The sequence below is a fragment of the Cydia fagiglandana genome, chromosome 13 (genome assembly GCF_963556715.1).
Source record: "Cydia fagiglandana chromosome 13, ilCydFagi1.1, whole genome shotgun sequence".
Classification (NCBI taxonomy): Eukaryota; Metazoa; Arthropoda; class Insecta; order Lepidoptera; family Tortricidae; genus Cydia; species Cydia fagiglandana.
The window spans coordinates 18829328-18848360 of record NC_085944.1 but is presented as its reverse complement, the minus strand read 5'-3'; the positions used below and the strand labels follow the sequence as shown (position 1 = coordinate 18848360).

Genomic DNA, 19033 nt, shown 5'->3' with positions numbered 1-19033 from the left:
CACTTTAGATGGAATCGAATGATTCCCATTTTCGCTTTGTACTGAAACGCTCAGATTCGCTTCCTCGTTTCTACAGGTGCATAGGAGCCGTTTTTGTTAAAACGAATATCGGCCCGATTCGAACTTTACTATACGTCAAAAATTTGCTAAAAATACTATAAATGGATATAATATCAGTTTCAAATGTGAAGTTTTTGTTTATAGAAACGTCATTTTGGCACTGACATGTCCGATCCATAATATTATCGTATCTAGCAAATTTTTGTCGTATCTTAAAGTTTGAATTAAGTAAGTATATTGTTGTTTACGAGATATTCCTATATATTTGCTCAATATTCTAGGCCTGGCCAACACGATAATCTTACATAGGTAGACAGACGCCAAACGAAAATAATAAATGTAAGGGATGACAGATGCTACGACAAGTTCCGTGACTATTTCCATACATTATTTACGTTTTCCTATCAACGATTTCCTATTATTTATAAAATTGCAAACATCATTATTTATCCATACATCTTATGATCTTAGTTGTAAGTACTGTTTTACAATTACAATTTCCTTAAAGATAGCTTTACATATATTCACACTTTATAATTAGCTTAAGGTGGCCACTGACGAGCCACCCAACAGTCTAAATAGCGTGGCTGCAATCCAAAATCGTCCGTGAATGTCAAAAACGTACCTACAATGTTTAATATTAGGATGCCGTCCATTTGGATGAATCCATTGTAACGGCATCCATTTGGAAGGCTCGTCAGTGGCTTGCTTTAGATGACAACGGTTTCCCTCACTTGAATTTTATAAAAGGCCCAACCCAACCCTTTTTGTAAAATAAATATTTTGTTGCAATATTGTTGTAAATGTATCAGAGCGAAGCCGGGAATAGGGTAAACATTACACCCAATCCTATTATCGGCACTCCTGCAGTCGCGTTCAATCTTATTCGAAGGCAATAACAAAGAAAATAATACTACAACAATATTCATTCAATTTTGAACCGTATTCTAACGCAACAAGTTTTAAATTCAAACTGGTTCTTCAGTGGTTATTACGACTGTTATGCGTGGTATTACACACGAAATTATTCGCGCACCCAAAAATCTGGGGTATGATTATAAGTATTATAACGCACAGCTTTGCAAAGCGACATCACCATAGCTCAGTTTTTCGGAGGCAAAAACCTAGCAGAGTGATATAATAATAGTAATGATTATTTTAATATCAAATCGAGTGTCAATATATTATTATCAATAATAGCAAACAATTTCTGAATAATAATAACAAAGGTGAGTTATTTTTGAAGTTATATTATTAATGAAGTGTGTTAATTATTTTATTATCTATTTGCAGAATTGTCAATTTTGACAATGACATATATTATCCGATCCATATCGTATGTTTGCAAAGCTTTAGCACATTTTTGACGTATCTTGAACTTCGAATCAGGCCAATAGTCGCTTCCCAATATAGCAAGGTAGGGCTATTAGTGGTATCAGAAGGTTTTAGGTAGAAGAGAAACGCTCGTTGCTATGTACAAGAATGGAATAATTTATTTACAAAAGTCACGATATTTATACACAATTTGAGAAATGAAAGAAAGAGACGTATTTACAAAAGAGTGAGATGGAGAATAGTCGGTGCGCGGGCGCGGGCGCAAGCGAGAGGGCGCGCGCGTGCCACTGCGCAGGCGCGGCGCGTGCCGCGCTGTAATAAAACTGAGTTCGCCGGCGGCGCGTGTCCTTTCGCTCGGCGGCCGCCGTGGAGTTAACATCGTGTCGTCGCATCGCCGTGCCTCGCTCCGCTGCTACGTGCTCGCTGGTTGGAAGACACGACGAGATCGACGAGGATGCTGCAGGCTCCGGATATTACACCTGTCCTTCTCAGGACAATATAAAAGTGCTCTTTTCTGAGCACGCAACTGCCCTTATCAGGGCAACGTAAAATGCTCTTCTCAGAGCAACATAAAACTGCCCTTGTCAGGGCACGTCATGTTTCTCTGTTTAATCGCAGAGTGTCAGTCGATCGCAAACTGTTCTTTTCAGAACAATTCCGTGTTTCTGCCAAAACACATGATGTCAGTCGAGTGTTCCCACACCAACATTAATTTTTTTGTGTATTTTCTTAATATCTGTAGTGAATTGCAGAGTAGTTATATAAACCTCGAAACTACACATTTTTACCTCGATTTATATCGACCCCTTGCAGCTCGGCTGACAAATCGGCTCGCATACGGGTTGTTTTATACTCTCACCGTACTACATATTTAGTTTTCCTCAATAAATGCTCCTATATTCAATTCTAAAGGCATGCGCACATACGTGCCTAGCATGGAAAGGCACGCGAATTCGTTTTCATGTTATTGACCAACGTAACGTGAATAAATAAAATTCGCGTTTCCCTCCGCCCCACAAAATGTGCATGGCATTCCGTCAAAAGAATTGCAGTCGGTCACGTAGCTCGTTCGAATGGTTTCGGTAAAAACGTTGGATCAAAATAGGAATGACGAAAAATGTACACCCAAACTTTAAATATAAGTAGTTACCTACCTACCTACTCTTTTTGTGACGTTCGGGTGTCATATACCGCTGATGTATTACCTACTGTTGCGGCGTCTTTATTGCCGCCACTGTATCTATTAATTTCCTTGATAAAATGACTGACAAACTTAACTTTCTTGATCGCATAGAAATTGAGCAGATACAGCGTCAGCAACAACAGTAATGCAGCTGCAATTTTATTTACATTAGAACATCACCTTAATAAACAATAACGATTTAAACAAAAATAAAAAGTACCTTAATTGACATTATGTTAATGTACCTAAGTAATTATTTAAGAACTGATTATGTATTGATATTAATAATTATTTTTAATATTGTTTTGTCAATAATATAAACTTCATTTGTTTAATACCTACTCATTGTCATTGGCTTGACATCTCATTTCCATTTATTTGGGTTCGTGTTGCCCTTCATCTCATTATCATCAGGGGTCGGACAAAAAGTGCGGATGACGTCAAACCACTTATAGGATGATTTCAAATAGTATTTTTGATTTTCATAAAAAATTATCACTTATCATTTATCAACCTCTTTATTAAACGATATCGCCACTTGAAATGAGTAAGTACGTTTTTGACTGACACATTGTCAATCAGATGAACAATAAATTGACTTCGTTATTGTTTAGCTATTGTATCTTCACGATTACATTTAGCTATAATTTATATTTACTAATGTATAAGAAAACGCTCTAAAATGTCATCTTTACTCGAATATTGTGGCAATTTTCCGTTTTTGGAGGTACGTGACAAACACGTATACTGCTCTTGCTGTAATCAAGATATACCAACGAAGGTAAGCAATATTAAAAGACATTTATTCGTGAAATTTATTTTATTCACTACATCACCCTACCACCTGTATTATTAATTCCATGGATTTATTTACGATTATTTTGTTACTTCATTAATACTACTTTGTTACTACATGTCACACGGAAGTTTAAATACAAACTCAAACATCATCCTGTGTGCAAGATTACGTCATTTTTACGTCATCCGCACTTTTTGTCCGACCCCTGATTATCATATATCAACTTTTGTTTTTCCATTGCCTGTCTATTTTAAGACAAATTTTTCCTCAACCTAAGCATTTTTATAACTGTTTTATTTTATTTGAAGGTGTGTAGTATTAACAGCGACAGAGTAAAAATATAGACGAAACTCCCAATACATTTTTGACAAAAACGGCCCATATGACTGACACTTCAGTAGTTCAGTCCAATTGACCGTTTTCATCACTGAAAGTTATTTCTTCTTCATAAATAAACGCCGCTATTTGCTTTGAATATCACGCATTACTTATAAGATCAGATCATCAGTCGTTCCCTCAATGCTGAGGATCGTGACATCATGTCCTAATGTTGCTGACCAGCCTCTTCCATAGGCTTCTGTCACCCGCCAATCCCGCCATATGTACGGCTTCCTGCAGATGTAGATGCAACGGTGTATTTATTTATTTAAACTTTATTGCACAGTAAAAATTGTACAAAAGGCGAACTTAATGCCAGAAGGCATTCTCTACCAGTGTAGGTAGTAACTTGTGCGCTCCATCTAGCGGGTGATCTGCCGCGAGTCCTCTGGCCCTCAACTTTGCCCGTCATAGTCGTCCTTATACACACACGCACGCATTGCATCACGCATTATACAAATTCATATTTTAAAAAGTTGTGATTTGTCAATAAAATAATGCACGACATCCTCTTGCACGCCGTTACAATATATGATGTTGTCGACATACACACTGTACAGTTGAGTCTCCCGATTGGTCTTTTGCGGCACAATACACGTGGTGTACGGTACTAAGGCAATACCATATTATCACGCATACCTATCAATTGGTATGATCAATTGACCATCGACTTTTTTGAAAATTATCAGAATACTTACCATCATTTACCAGTCCATCTTATATATGTAGTTACAACAAAAAAGGATCAAATAAAAGTGGTGTCAATAAAACAACGAATATAATCAGCAGTAATATTTTAAATTGCTTTGAATCACAATTTCGTAGTGTTTATAGATTATAATAATTACAAAGGAAGATTATTTTTGATCAAAGTACACTTCATCCCAGATCAACGTCTCAAACTCTCAACCTTCCAATAATAATAAATTCTCATATAGCAGTCTAACAACAGCAGTAACTAAAACAAACAAATCTCATCCCTATATACAGTGACATAAAGTTCATATTTGGTAACTTTCATTGCTTGTTTATGATCACAATCGAACTAAGGATGCCTACAAATGATTGACAGAATTAGAGAGATTTTTATTACTATGGCATGACTTTCTTAGCAAATTTTTAAAGATATTGTCTTAACAGCGAAATTTTGTAGTCACAAGTAACACTTTGCAAAAATAATAATATTTTTGCCAAGAATTAAGGTATCTATACTACATATAGAATATGTTTTGCAACTACATGAATAAAACTGGTGATATCTATAGGAAAAAAAAATGCTTGCCGATTTTGCTTAAACGTAATGTAATGGTGGCATCACATTTAAAGAGCCCCATGATCTGCGATTTTCATAACCATCCCATTATTCTTCCATCTTATACTGCAAGAAATAATTGGCACGAAAATATTGCCATAAACTTTAATACTTACCTGCAGCGTTCTTCATGCTCACCAAAAGGCTCTTTAAATAATAACGCAAATGTATGATACATAATATCAATCCCAAACTAGTTATACTTGTCATAATAAAAACAGTGTATTAGAATCTAATTCTATTTACTGATATAGGTAATAGAGATTCTCGGCATATCTTTAACGTTGCTATTGATGCCGAATTGAATGCTACACTTTATCAAAGTCACGATATTATATCGAGGAAAAAGTCAATTCAGCAAGTCCAAATCTGATATAAATAATTGACACTAGATATACGAGCATACTAAAAGAGCTAAAAGAAATAGCTCAGCTGAAATTAATGTTTCTTTCATTAACAAGATATTACGAGTGTGAGTAAAACTGCTATCATTAATATTTTCAAAAGAAAATCTCTAAGTTCAATACAAACTTTCCAAACATTTTATAGAAATAGAAGTCTGCCAAAAAGCGTTCTTAGACATTCCTAAACCTTCCAAACACTTTCATATCAAGAGAAATATTTTAATTTAATCATTCAATTTGGACAATTCGCAATCTCTACGGAGAGATTCATTCATACTTGGTGTTTTAGAAACCTTGAAACTGGCAGTTACATTTTACTTACATTTGCTATCATTGAATCAAATTATACTAACGCACAAATTAATTACTTCAAAACCATCATGAACTGATGCAATTTCTGCACCTATTTCATTACTTTTTATCTTTTCTTTAATTCAACATTACCTAACATTTTGTATGCGTTTGTATAATTCATTTCAACATTTGCTACTTTAAAAATAAAAGCTCAGTTAAAACGCTTCATAATGCGTAACCAAACTTTGCTTTAAAAAATAACATCATAAAATTTGCTATCAAATATATTACATGCTATAATATAAAACATGTTTCAAGCGATAACACTACACTAGAAGGGTTGTAACCAACTTTAATGTGTCCAATTTGTTTAATAAATAATTGAACTTATATTAATTCTGAAAAATATACACTAACAGAAGCTGTGCTTCAGTTTACCAATACAAAATTTCCTAAGAATTATTCACTTAAAATGTAATAATTCCTAACATAACTTTGTTCTAATATCCTAAAATTGCTTTTAAAGTTACGTTACAACCCGTATTTCAGAAGCTAAGTAATATTAAACAAACTAGTGGCCTAGCATTTCATAAACAAAATTATAACTAATATTGTAATACGCAGTGTCATAATTTCTCAATAAGTTATAATTTATCTAAGTGATATGCAATATATTTTAGGCAGGCTCGTTTTTAACAGAAAGCAAGATGGACGCTTCACCAACAAAAGGATTTTAGACAAAAATGGTTATTAAAAAAAAACATTTTAACACCTTTATGATAATTATGATTTATTCATAATTATGGTTTAAGTATTGCTTTTTTAACTAGGTGTGTTTATAATTATGTTGTGTTTAAAAAATCTACCTCACTATTGTAAGAAAATACTAGTTTTCATTTCTATTCAACTCAGTAACAATTACAACAAAGTATTAAGAAGAAAAAATCCAATCACTCTTTGGCGGAGCGTCACATCTTAGTAAATGAAATAGCAACAGCAATTATGCGAACTTTCTCTACGCATAAAATGGAGTTAAAACATATTTTAAATAATATAACACTGATATAGTATCAGACAAATATTTGATTACATTTTAATATAAAGCAAATACTGACGAATATTTTTAACAACAAATATCACGTTTTGATTGCAAGTAGGTTTATGTTTTCAACATTCTTTCGTAACCTTTCTTTTCGACAGTTCTTTCAATAGTTAAGAAGTGTTTTTTTTAAGTAATTTTAGTTCTTTCCGAGTATAACATGTCCTTCTTTAGTATGCAGAAAAATACTATATATCTTGTTGATTCTAATCATTTTTTTTATGTCGGTAAGTAAAGCGCCTTTGGCAAGTGTTTAAATTTAACAGCTAAATCTACGGCCCACCGTAAATAAAAGTTATACATAACCAACTGTAGTCTCACTAAGTCTCTCATTTCAAACCTTTAGTAACACTTCTATCATGAATCGTAGTCTTAGAATACTTACTATATACGAAGTTAAAATGTGTGAACAAGCTTCTTATAATTTAGTAATAAAAAGTATTAGTTTAAACTTTTAATTTAAATACTATGTATAGATTCCAAGATTTTTCTTTTTCATTATATAAGTTATAATTTATCTAACTATGTCTACTTCTAGTGCACTATGTTTTAGCTGTGGTCAATGACTAAGGCTTGTCGTAAGTGTGTTTCATCAACTCTTTTTATGAGCAAGTTATTGTTGTATATTTGTGTACGTGCATGTAAAATGACTGTCTTGTCAGGGTCGCCATGTAAAAATGGCGTTCGGAGAATAGTAAGCAAACTACCCATCTTAAATATGTGTAATAACTTTCTTTCCTCTTTCTTGCATGAATGCACACATACGTGATACACACGAGATATACTTGATTATGAATAACAGTTAAAGAATGAAGACTTTATGTCTTTACTAATGAACACTTTAAACTTGGATTTAATAATAAGGCAATAAATATTGCTTTAAATGACAACGAAACAGATAAACATGCCGTTGATGAAGCACAGCTTACGCCGGCACTAAGAAGCATTCTATATAAACTGTATTGTGACGATCGCGTGGATAATAAAATACTGTCTCTGTCTACATCACGAGTTAATTCCACCACAAAAATATTATTGCTTTCAGAGGTTTGCGTTATCGTTAAAAATACTTTTTTTCGTTTATTTTCCCTCTTTTTTCTATTAATATCATCAGCGCTCCTGAAGCAATCGTGCACGCTATCCAAAAATATATACGCATGACCACTAGCTAAACGAACTATTTATCCGTTGAAAATCATAATGAGAGAATAACTTTTATGGAAAATTAATACATCAAAACTTTTGGCGCAATACTATTCGAAATACTGGTTTTGTATCCGCCATTACTACATATACATATATAAATATAACATCTTAAAATTAGCGATCCAAAAATATAAAATATACACGTTGTATTCGTGCGCCCTTGGGTGCCCCAAACCTTGCAAGCGAATCGCGCCCCTATTATCACTGCCAACAATGTCGTTTTCGCTTCTTGCCGTAATGCGACTTTTGCCATTACGCTACCAGAGGGTGCAAAAGCCGCCTCAACTGGACGGTTATTCTCATTCTGCGACATTCATTATTTATTATTTAAATGAAATCACTGACTTACTCCGAACAAGTTTGAAAAATATAATCTGAAAGTCTATTAAACGTTAGATGTGAAGGATGACTACAGATTTCAATACTGTCAAGAGTAAGATAGAAATTCTGTTAACACTGGGCCTCCTAATTAATTTTTAAATTAATTCAAATCTGACGAGGAAGTAAAAAGTTACGGTAAAAAGGTCGTAAAGATAGTTTAAAGTAATCATGTAAACTTTTTAAATTTGAAGATTTTGAACAAATTTTAATAAGATAATTTAGAATTAAAAAGAAAAATGTAACCTAACCCAGATTTCGTCTTATCCATGGCCCTGCACAAGCAAAGCAATCATAGTCGTTCGTAACTTTTGCTTTATAAAAATACGAATCGAAAATATTTCGACGGGCGCTCGTCGACTTATGGCTAAGCTATGGTTACTCCTAAACCTTAATCTAAACTATAGTACTACATTAAAATATCAGAGAATTCAAAAAAGGGAATATTTAGGTAGTTAATTCTATATTTAAATGGTGCACAACCTTATTTTTTCATGAACGCTAGATAAATATGGCGTTTAGCTTTAAGTAGGATCTAAAACCAAGGACTATCTAATGAACTTATTGTAGAAAGATCAAGATTCTTCAGAACTATGAAGAGAATATTTATTAGGAACTGGGGATATGGACAAACTTAACGAATTTAAAATATTCTGTTTAAGTAATAACAATTCAAGAGGAATAACACAATATTTAAAATAACGCGATGGTAGGTCTCAGTGAATTTATCGACGAAGTTAAGCTTTCGTAAGAGTTAGATCTAATCTATCGGAATGTTTTAAGAATGCATAGATCGTGTTCGATGATGTCTAAGGCGTAACTGCGTAGACTAAAAGAGATATAACCTATTTAGGCTGGAATGAAACCTATAGGGTAAATCTCGACCAATAGTCAAACTAACTGCATAATTATTTTTTATTTTTCTTAAATACGATAAAATCTCAAAATACTCACAGCTCATCGGGTTTATTGTATTATTCGCTAGGTGCAACTACTTTATAAGAACAGTGGCTTTTTAATAATTTGAATTTGTACTTAGCCTACACGTTGGGACTCCACAATGAATTTCATCAGAATTGAGTCAATAATTCAAATTGTGAAGTTTTTAAATAAAAACTAATCAATAATGTAACATATCATAAACTTGTGCAATTTGCACAAAACATCCACAAAACTAAAAAGATAACCATAGTACATAGATTCCAATTTTTATGAAAAATTAGCCAATATACTGATGACCTAAGTAACCTATTACATCAATTTAGAGTTTTCAAAAATATGATTCCTAAACAAATGTCTCAAAAATACGTTATGAAAATATAATACAAATACGATAAAATTTATACTAAATATAACCCTGTCTATGACCTGAAGAGTTTAAAATGAAACAAAACTTTTAAATCCAAACTCTGAACAAGTCATTATTTTAGGAAAATTGGGTTTCTTGGCAGTAAGAAACTATTAGTAGTAATGCAAGTATTCTTCATTTCTTTTCACATGGTGTGAGAAGAAAATGATTTCATTATTACTAATACTGTCTGTACCTTCTTCAATTAAACAACAAATATTTAAGGAAACGAGATAGAATGGTGCTGAAAGAGCTTAAGCTTCTTTACAATTAATAGGATGTAAAAGATAATTTTAAAATCTCAAAAGACAAGGCCTGAAGTCTTTCACAACACTGAGAAGAAACCTGTTTTCAAATTGATTCAGTTGATGATCCAAATTATTTCAATGACGAAAGCAGTAAAGAAGATTAATAACTAAACTAAATGTCGTCCGAATACCGTCTAAATGTAAAATGTCTTTTAAATCTAAGTACATGAGTTTGAAATTAGAGTGAAACACAAGGTGTCGGTATCGTAGGTCAGGTCACATTTTGAACAGAAGCTCAAGTAGCAGGTCGTCATCGGCATCCATTGGCGATTGTGGCGCCAAATAGTCCACTTTCCTACAGACAAAACCAAAACATTATATCACTCTGTAATCCGTGACTAAGGGTCGGTTGCACCAATGAATGCAAAATCCTCTCTTAGTAACGTAAAAGAAAAACAACAAACTTTCGACAAAAAATTAGTGCAATGGATACCTAGAAGCGTACCTAGCCCAAACATGACTTTAAGTTATATTATTGGATTAGAAAAATAATCCTTATCTCTTATAATTAAAGTTTGAATACCTATTGAGCGTGCGTATACTGGTGGTGTGCTGCAGAAAGTTTTGGTGGGCATCCGGCGATCGCAGGACCACCCTCCCGTTTTCTGCTCGCGCGTTCTGCAATCTGCCAAGAGACAAAATACCATATTGGAAGAGCCGTACAGTTTATTACAGCTTGGTCACCATTACTAATGCTTGTGTTTTGCTTGAGATATATTTAAAACTTAAGTCTTTAAGTGAAACTTACGTTGGTTGAGAACTCTTCCCAAGTACTAGCAGCGTGAAAAGAAACAAAGGATAGTTTTAAATCCATTTCTAATGATGTAGAAATTTTACTTGAAAAAAATAAATATTGCTTCTTATTTGTATAACTCAAAAAAAATATTGAAATATGTATAAAATATCAAATAGGTAACAAACCTACAAGATTATTGTAACATATTACAATAACTGTTAAATAAAAGCTAGCTGAAACCACAAATTTCGAAGATAAGTCAACAAAGAAACAATTGTTTCAACAAAACTGCGTAACGATGAGTGTATTTAATATAGAAGTAAATAATGAAAGTTCACAAAGCTTGTACAAAAGGACCGATATTTTCAGAGGCTATTGTTTGAGATTATTTTAAGTGGAATCAAGTAAGTACTAAGAGAATTCGTCTGAGCTTGAAGTATTCTTAGGAATATTGATTCTTGAAACTCGATTTCAAAGCCTTCAAACAAAAGTTGATCAAATGTGTACTTAGAAACCTATGTTTACAATAAAAACGTATTAAAAAGATAGTTAGCATCTAAAAGTGTATGATGATACTTTACCCAATAACATGCGTATGGGATATTAGCTAATTTACCATAAAGTCCTAAAAAGTTAAAAAAGGTTCAGTAATCTGAAAGTACTCCAGTTACTTTATGTTTGTAAGTAAAAACAGAACGATGGACTGCAGGTTAATTTCAAAATCATGAAATAGGTCCCTTATTATGCCGCACTAATAGAGATTAGTTTTAGAATATTTACTTGTTTTACACAGTTATTCATTGGTTTATACCTAAATCTACAATCGCTTAGGATACAAAAAACCGGGCAAGTGCGAGTCGGACTCGCGCACGAAGGGTTCCGTACCATAATGCAAAAAAACAAAAACAAAAAAAAGCAAAAAAAAAAACGGTCACCCATCCAAGTACTTACCACTCCCGACGTTGCTTAACTTTGGTCAAAAATCACGTTTGTTGTATGGGAGCCCCATTTAAATCTTTATTTTATTCTGTTTTTAGTATTTTTTGTTATAGCGGCAACAGAAATACATCATCTGTGAAAATTTCAACTGTCTAGCTATCACGGTTCGCGAGATACAGCCTGGTGACAGACGGACGGACGGACAGGGAAGTCTTAGTAATAGGGTCCCGTTTTACCCTTTGGGTACGGAACCCTACGAGGGCGGGATGATAAGTTTCCGAAACGGCACAGAAATAAGACAATATATATAAATGTTATATTTTATTTTTCAACGTAGGTCCCTTCTGAGTCCACGCACTTGGCCCAACGTTTCTCCAAGGCTATTATCCCATTTCTAAAAAACGATTCTTCGAGTCCCTCAAAATACCTATTAACAGCTTCTATGACTTCAGAGTTCGACGAAAATTTTTGTCCGCCTAGCCACTTTTTGAGATTTGGGAACAAATGGAAGTCGCAAGGGGCCAAATCTGGTGAATACGGGGGATGAGGTAACAATTCGTAGTGCAAATCTTCGATTTTAGCCATTGCAATTTTAGCCGTGTGAACAGGGGCGTTATCCTGATGGAGTAAAATTTTTTTCTTATTTAAATGAGGCCTTTTCTCTTTGATTGCGTTATCGAGGTTTTGTAGCAGATCAGCATAATATTGGGCGTTAATGGTTCTTCCCTTTTGAAGGTAATCCACGAAAACCAGTCCTTTGGAATCCCAAAATACGGTTGCCATTACTTTACCGGCTGACAAAACCACTTTTGCTTTCTTAGGGGCAGGTTCACCCCGATTTGTCCACTGCCTAGACTGTTCTTTTGTCTCAGGCGTGTAGTGGTGGATCCACGTCTCGTCAACCGTTATGTAGCGACGTAAAAACTCGTTAGGATTATGCCTGTACTTCTTCAAACACTCCGTCGAAACATCCTTGCGGGTTAGTTTTTGCTCGTCTGTTAAGAGACGCGGCACCCAACGAGCACAGAGCTTGTTCATTTCCAAGTGTTGGTGCAAAATGTTAAAAACACGTTCTTTTGAAATGTTTACCATCTCTGCTATTTCCACCAACTTCACACGGCGATCATCCAATACAATTTTTTTTACTTTGTTGATAATTTCCGGAGTCGTTACCTCATTGGGCCGTCCGCTGCGGGGAGCATCTGTACAGCTCTGCCGACCACGTCTGAAGTCGACAACCCAAGTGTGAACTGTGCTTAAAGAAGGCGAAGAAGATCCTAAAACGCGATCCAGTTTGGTTTTAATTTGTGTTGCAGTTTTGCCTTTCAAAACATAAAACTTAATTACCGCACGCACTTCCGATTTTTCCATTTTCACGAAAATGAATACAGTTTTTCTTTAGGTCGCTTTAATATATTATTATTTATATTATAAAAACTTGATATTGCTTCCGCATTAACGTAAAAGCCAAGAGGTTAGAATGACATTATTACTTTTTTAATTATATTTTTTTTAATCTTTCATTTCGGAGACTTACCAGCCAGCCCTCGTAAAAACAAGAAATCCAAAGCCCCGAAATGTAAAACCGCCCTTTCCTCCAATAATTCTTCCTAAAAAGGAATATTTCCAACCAAGACTTGCCCTTTTATGCAAACACAGTACAATAGAAATTATGACGAAGAAACTTAATCCCGGTTCAGCCTCAATAATTTCCGGGGGATTCTTTAAGCCTGCGACAATAACGTCTCGGATTATTAAACTGGCTTTTTAAAGAAAAATTCGTTGACATTATTTTTTCGATTTTTGAAAAGAACTTGGGAGTGCATCGATTTGGGATTAGAATGTTTTTTGATGGATGGTGTTGTATGTAGTATTAAAAAGAATTGTGAAAACGCCGATCATAGAACAACTAAATGAATACAACTACCTATATCTTATTTTTGACAAAATATGTATATGTATATTTCTTCCCAGGAATATATTTACGATAGAATATTTTATCCGACCATATTTTTACAGAATAGCAATTTTAAATCTCCTTAGAACCGCAAAGCATTCCAAGATTAAAAGTGTAATAACTGTAGATTCCTTTGCTTCACACATACAAGATCTTTACATCTTATGTTATTAATTTTATAAACGCGTAACCACAAAAATGTTGAAAAAACTTAAAAGTAGGAAAGCGTTTTATAGAAATGATGATCAACAATAGGAAATAAGAAAGCTCAACCCCGGACCGTTATTAAAATGATTGACAATGCTCATACTCGTATCTATTGTGGACGAAAACATATTCTATAAAGGAATGCTTCCAAGAAAAAAACGCTAATATGACTGAATCGGGGTTCTGTTGAGTTTTTTAACGTTAAAATATTTTGTATGCATAGTGTACCTTTTATTATTGAAAGCGTTCTAAAACAAAAATCTTTTGATATTATAACGTACCCAGATAGGTAGATTGGTACCTATTTACCTACATTTTTGGCATTAAGTACATTAAGTACAATATAGTATCGATATTTTGAAATGTAAGGCAGAAAACATTAGGTATTATTTTCAAAATCAAGGAAGCATTGACACCTGACAGAATTACCGAGAATACTCAGCTTGCTCCTAAAGACGACCGTGTCCATATTTGGGTCGCCATTTAATCTAATTACTCACGGATCCCTAAAAGCGACTTATGAGCAATGGACCAGTGAGTGTTACATAACCCTCCAGGCATTCACAACGGCTTTAGCCCCTTTGTGATGCCATAATGAACTTGATATTGGACCCTTGAGAAACTCCAACTTAAAACGACTTATGTCATTAGATTTTCCTGGTGAAATAAGACTGTTGCCTATTGGATAAGCGAAAAGTCCAAAAGGGATTTGAAATAAATACTTTCGTTGAGGAAATGTTATTGTGAAGGGACTTATTTAAATGTCATCAACATAGAATTGTGTTTGCCTCGTTAAGTTGGGTTTGTTTTTATTTATTTAAATTATTCTTGTGAGTTACTTTAATCAGTCCAAAAAAATTATGTCTGGAGTTCTGTGTCTCTTTTTCTGGAGTTCATGTTATACGGATTTTAACCTCATGTATATTTTTACAACAAACTGTTCTATTCCTCGTAGTCTTAACATACGACCAAGTTATCCCAAGCGTTTAATTCTCTTGATATCAGATTCATTCTCCATCCTTGTATTAGATATTTTCGGAAGGCCCTTCCGTTCCGCCTGTAACATTAGTGTATCGATGCGATGGGGGAATATGCCGATATTAGATATAATATGTTTGCGAAGCGGAAAATGAAAAAGTTGGAGGAAGCCATATTAGTGTTATTGAATATATTGCGTCGGGGACTGGCAACTTTTGTTATTTTTCCGATGGGATCTTTATAAGATCGCAATGGAATTACATATATTAAATACCTACTAAAATGAATACAGGTATTATTAAATTGCATAACAAAACAACAGTATTTTCTTTTAACTATTTGCTTCTATTTGAGAGATACTTAATGCAAAAGTGCTGGTACTATGTTGAAATTTTCCACGTATTAATCAAGGGCATATTCGCGTGGGCACTTCACTCCCACTTGTTCGTACATCTATTGGCGCGAGCGAGATGCATCTGAGACGTACAGACATCATTTTGATGCCAAAAAGTTCGAATTAACCTCGTTATCATCTAAGTTGTCGACCCAACTTCCAGACTACCTTATTGGCTTCCGAAGTCATTTAAAAAGAGCAAAGCCAAGCCAAGACCTTGTAGTCTCGACCGCAACTCGCAAGAAAATCATACATAGTTTATTTTATTACTTACTTACTAGCTTTTTCCCGCGACCTCGTCTGCGTGGAATTGGTTTCAGCAGCTGGAGTAAGTAACTATAGCGCCTGTATAAGTCTAATGGCAATCATTTTGAGCATATTACGCTTAATTGCTAACACCAATTAACAGGCAATTCATTAATTATCTCAATTTCATCCCCCTTTTCACCCTCTTTAGTGATGACTTCCGACATAAAAAGTATCCTATGTCCTTCCCCGGAACTCAAACTATCTATATGCCAAATTTCAACAAATCGGTTCAGCAGTTTAAGCGTAAAGAGGTAACACACAGACAGACAGACAGACAGACACACTTTCGCATTTATAATATTAGTAATATAAGTATGACATAGACACCTTTCTCAGCAACTGGCCAGAGCAGGCGCTATGTCGGGAGTCGTGGAAGACAAGGGGAGAGGCCTTTGCCCAGCAGTGAGACACCTTAATAGGCTAGCAAAAAAAAAAAAGAAGTATGGATTGACTGATCACTGATCGCACACTAACACTCTAGTCTCAGTTGGTGGAACCCGACTATAGAGCCTAAAATGTAGCTCACTGTGTTTTAGGATATTAGGAGACAAACGAGCAGAGGAATCGCCTGATTACCGACGCTCATGGAAACCTGCAACACCGGAGGGGTTGCAAGTGCGTTGCCGGCAAAGGCCGGTAGAAGATGGAAAGAGTCCGCTTTTTTCTTGAAAGTTTGAAGGTTGTATCCACAGTTTAGCTGTACGAGGCAGGAAGTTGCTGGAAAGACGCACAGTTGAGAACTGCCAACCGTCTAAACGGTGAAGGTGAATAAATTTTTCGAGTAGAGCGATGGCGGAAAGAAGTGGCAGGGATTAATCCAAACATTTACTAGGAACACTCCCCGTTATAAATGCTAAACAAAATCTTAGAGTACCTGTAGTAAAAAGTAAAGCTTGTTCAAATAATTATCCACTTACTTGATTTTAGATTGCCTCATGAACTGTTGTATCTTCCTAGCTGCTTGATTCTGCCTCCTTTGTGAGTAAGTCCTTCTAAAAGAGAAAAATTAGGTTATTATTTAATGGTACTTCTCTAAACCTGGTCGTTTTATTGTTTGGTGATACTACAAAAATATTATTTGACAGACAATTTGTTAGAGATCTTCCTATTGATTCCATAAAATTAAATGTCGATTAAGCAAGTACTTTTGAATCTGTCCAGCATTAAATAATTTTTCTACTCCCGTACTTTTATTTGTCATTTAAAGGGTCATGCATACGCCTTTAAAACCCTACCTTAAAGTTGTCAAGACAAGTTTTTAGTCTATTCCCAAAAAAAAAAATTGTGCATACACGCAGTATCTTTTTGGCGATTTTACGATACTTCGTGTAATATTGAAAAATATTGAATGAAATACAGTGATGCCAACCTTATTTTAAATGTCATATCTGACAAATAAGTGAACCATAGACATGTTTTTTTTTTCATTCATTCATTCATTCTATATTCATTCGTTTCCCGCCCGTACCTTCCAAATTTGCTACTTCTTGAATTAAAAAGATTTGTTTTCAAAGTAAGTGCTTGGTCGTAGAAAAAGTATTGCATGCAACGTTGTTTAACTGAGTCAAAAAATACTCGTGGCGTCTTTATTAACAATTTTCGGCTTCGCCTCAAATTGTTACTCACGCCACTCGCCTTTTTTGACCTCTCTTAAACAACGGTTGCATAAAATACTATACTGATAAAATTATAAAAGCACTTTATTATAATATAAACGAAAAGCGTTCAGTTTTCAAACCAAAGGTCGTGATTAACTACTATGGCTCGTAGTTATCAGTGAGATCCACGATAAATATTTATAACTCAAGATGTGTGTCCTGGCTACTATGTGTTTTAGGCTAGATTAATATAGCCCAAACTTTATTGTGAAAGCCTTAAGGGTCCCACTGATTAACAGTCCGCCGGACGGTATCGGCCTGTCAGTTAGAACAAAATTTTGACAGTTCCGAACAACTGACAGGCCGATACCGTCCGGCGGACTGTTAATCAGTGGGCCCCTTTATTGAAGTTGTTGTTGTAGAAGGTATATGCAGCATGGTGGTAATACTTACTTGATGGTAGCCGTAGTTTGGTGAGCGAGACGGCGCTCGCGGTGTGAGCGGTAACCACGCTGTATTACGGTTGCCGCGCAGTGCATTTGTTTCAGGTACGCGAACTGTGAAATAAATGTCATTGACTTTCTGCTACCTGCCTAAAGTAAGGACTCTAAGCACGAAGAATTTTATACATTGATCCACCATTTCCGATCTTTATTGCTCTCCCGCTCACGCAGTAACATTGACTTATACCATTTTTTCAGGCAACGCCGAATGAAGGTAGGGGAAAGATTAACCCTTATTCATAAACGTCTACTAAAGTTGACAAGCCGATAATAATCGTTTGTCCCTTTCAATACCAATACGTCGGAAAGAGACAAACGATTATTATCGACTTGTCAACTTTAGTAGACGTTTATGAATAAAGGAGTAAGACTATAAAGATAACAATTGAAGAAAAAAGTGAGAATTGCAAAAGATGGGATGACTTATAGGATCTAAATATAATATTATATTTTCCAAAATGGCAGTGTACCTATGAGTTGAAAAAAAAATAACAATATCAATCTCCAGTCGTTGGCCATTGTGCGTGGACTTGCACAGGAATCAATTTAAGGGCCGTTATTTTTTATTTTTTATAGTGGTCATATTAACCTGTCGGATCCCAAGACTCAAATCTGAGCCACAAAGGTTAGTGACCTTTCATACAAACAACATTTTTTTTGTATGAAAAGTCACTAACCTTTTGTGGCTCAGATTTCAGCCGTGGGATCCGACAGGTTAAAACCAATAAACCTGCAAACAAGTACCTTACTTGCTTGGAAAAGTGATGCCGTAAACTCGGGTTACTTTGACCCAGTGGAGGGTTACTTTGACCCACATGAAAACCTCATTTAAAAGGGTCTAATAAAAAAAAACTTCAAAGGTTAGCTAAAATCAACCGCATGGCATATTTCCATTATTATAGTACGATAATATAACCAGGACCGATTAAATTTCAATGGCCAAAGTTACACAGGGCTAAAGTAACCCGACGGTACCGAAGTACGGTGGTAGAAAGAAGAAGTCACAAATAAGTACCTGTTTGTACCGCCTATAGCAGTTCTGTATCGTGATGGCGGCGGCAGCGGCCCGGCGCTGCAGCTGCCGGCCGCGGTACTGGCGATATGCTTTCTGGATTGTTATGGCTGCCGAGTATAGCTCCCGTTGCTCGCGATCTGGAATTAAAAATTAATTTAACTTGCTCTTAAACTTCTAAGGCCTACGATCTAACCCGTAAGTACCATCAGTACCATCACTCACACCACACGTCCATCGGTAAACCTTATTACAAAAGGCATAAGGTCCACCAATGGACAGATAAGAGTGTTGCT

The 19033-nt window shown here is 35.1% G+C and overlaps 2 protein-coding genes across 6 annotated transcripts in view; both read right to left on the bottom strand.

The window, feature by feature from the left end:
* The window catches only part of LOC134670407 (UDP-xylose and UDP-N-acetylglucosamine transporter), a 288518-nt gene that overhangs the window by 122354 nt on the left and 147131 nt on the right, over positions 1-19033 (bottom strand). The gene's annotated exons all lie outside the window — the stretch shown is intronic.
* LOC134670392 (calmodulin-binding transcription activator 2) overlaps positions 4533-19033 on the bottom strand; it is a 171080-nt gene continuing 156579 nt past the window's right edge. For 4 of the 5 annotated variants that reach the window (XM_063528224.1, XM_063528225.1, XM_063528226.1 and 1 more), the window contains 5 exons: positions 18741-18877; positions 17676-17779; positions 16542-16616; positions 10628-10729; positions 4533-10399 (listed from right to left, as the gene is read on the bottom strand). In XM_063528224.1, coding sequence (XP_063384294.1) covers positions 10321-10399; positions 10628-10729; positions 16542-16616; positions 17676-17779; positions 18741-18877 — 497 coding nt within the window. In that variant the 3' untranslated portion in view covers positions 4533-10320. Of the gene's footprint in view, positions 10400-10627; positions 10730-10852; positions 10878-16541; positions 16617-17675; positions 17780-18740; positions 18878-19033 lie in introns of all 5 variants that reach the window. The other variant, XM_063528221.1, reaches the window with a different exon arrangement.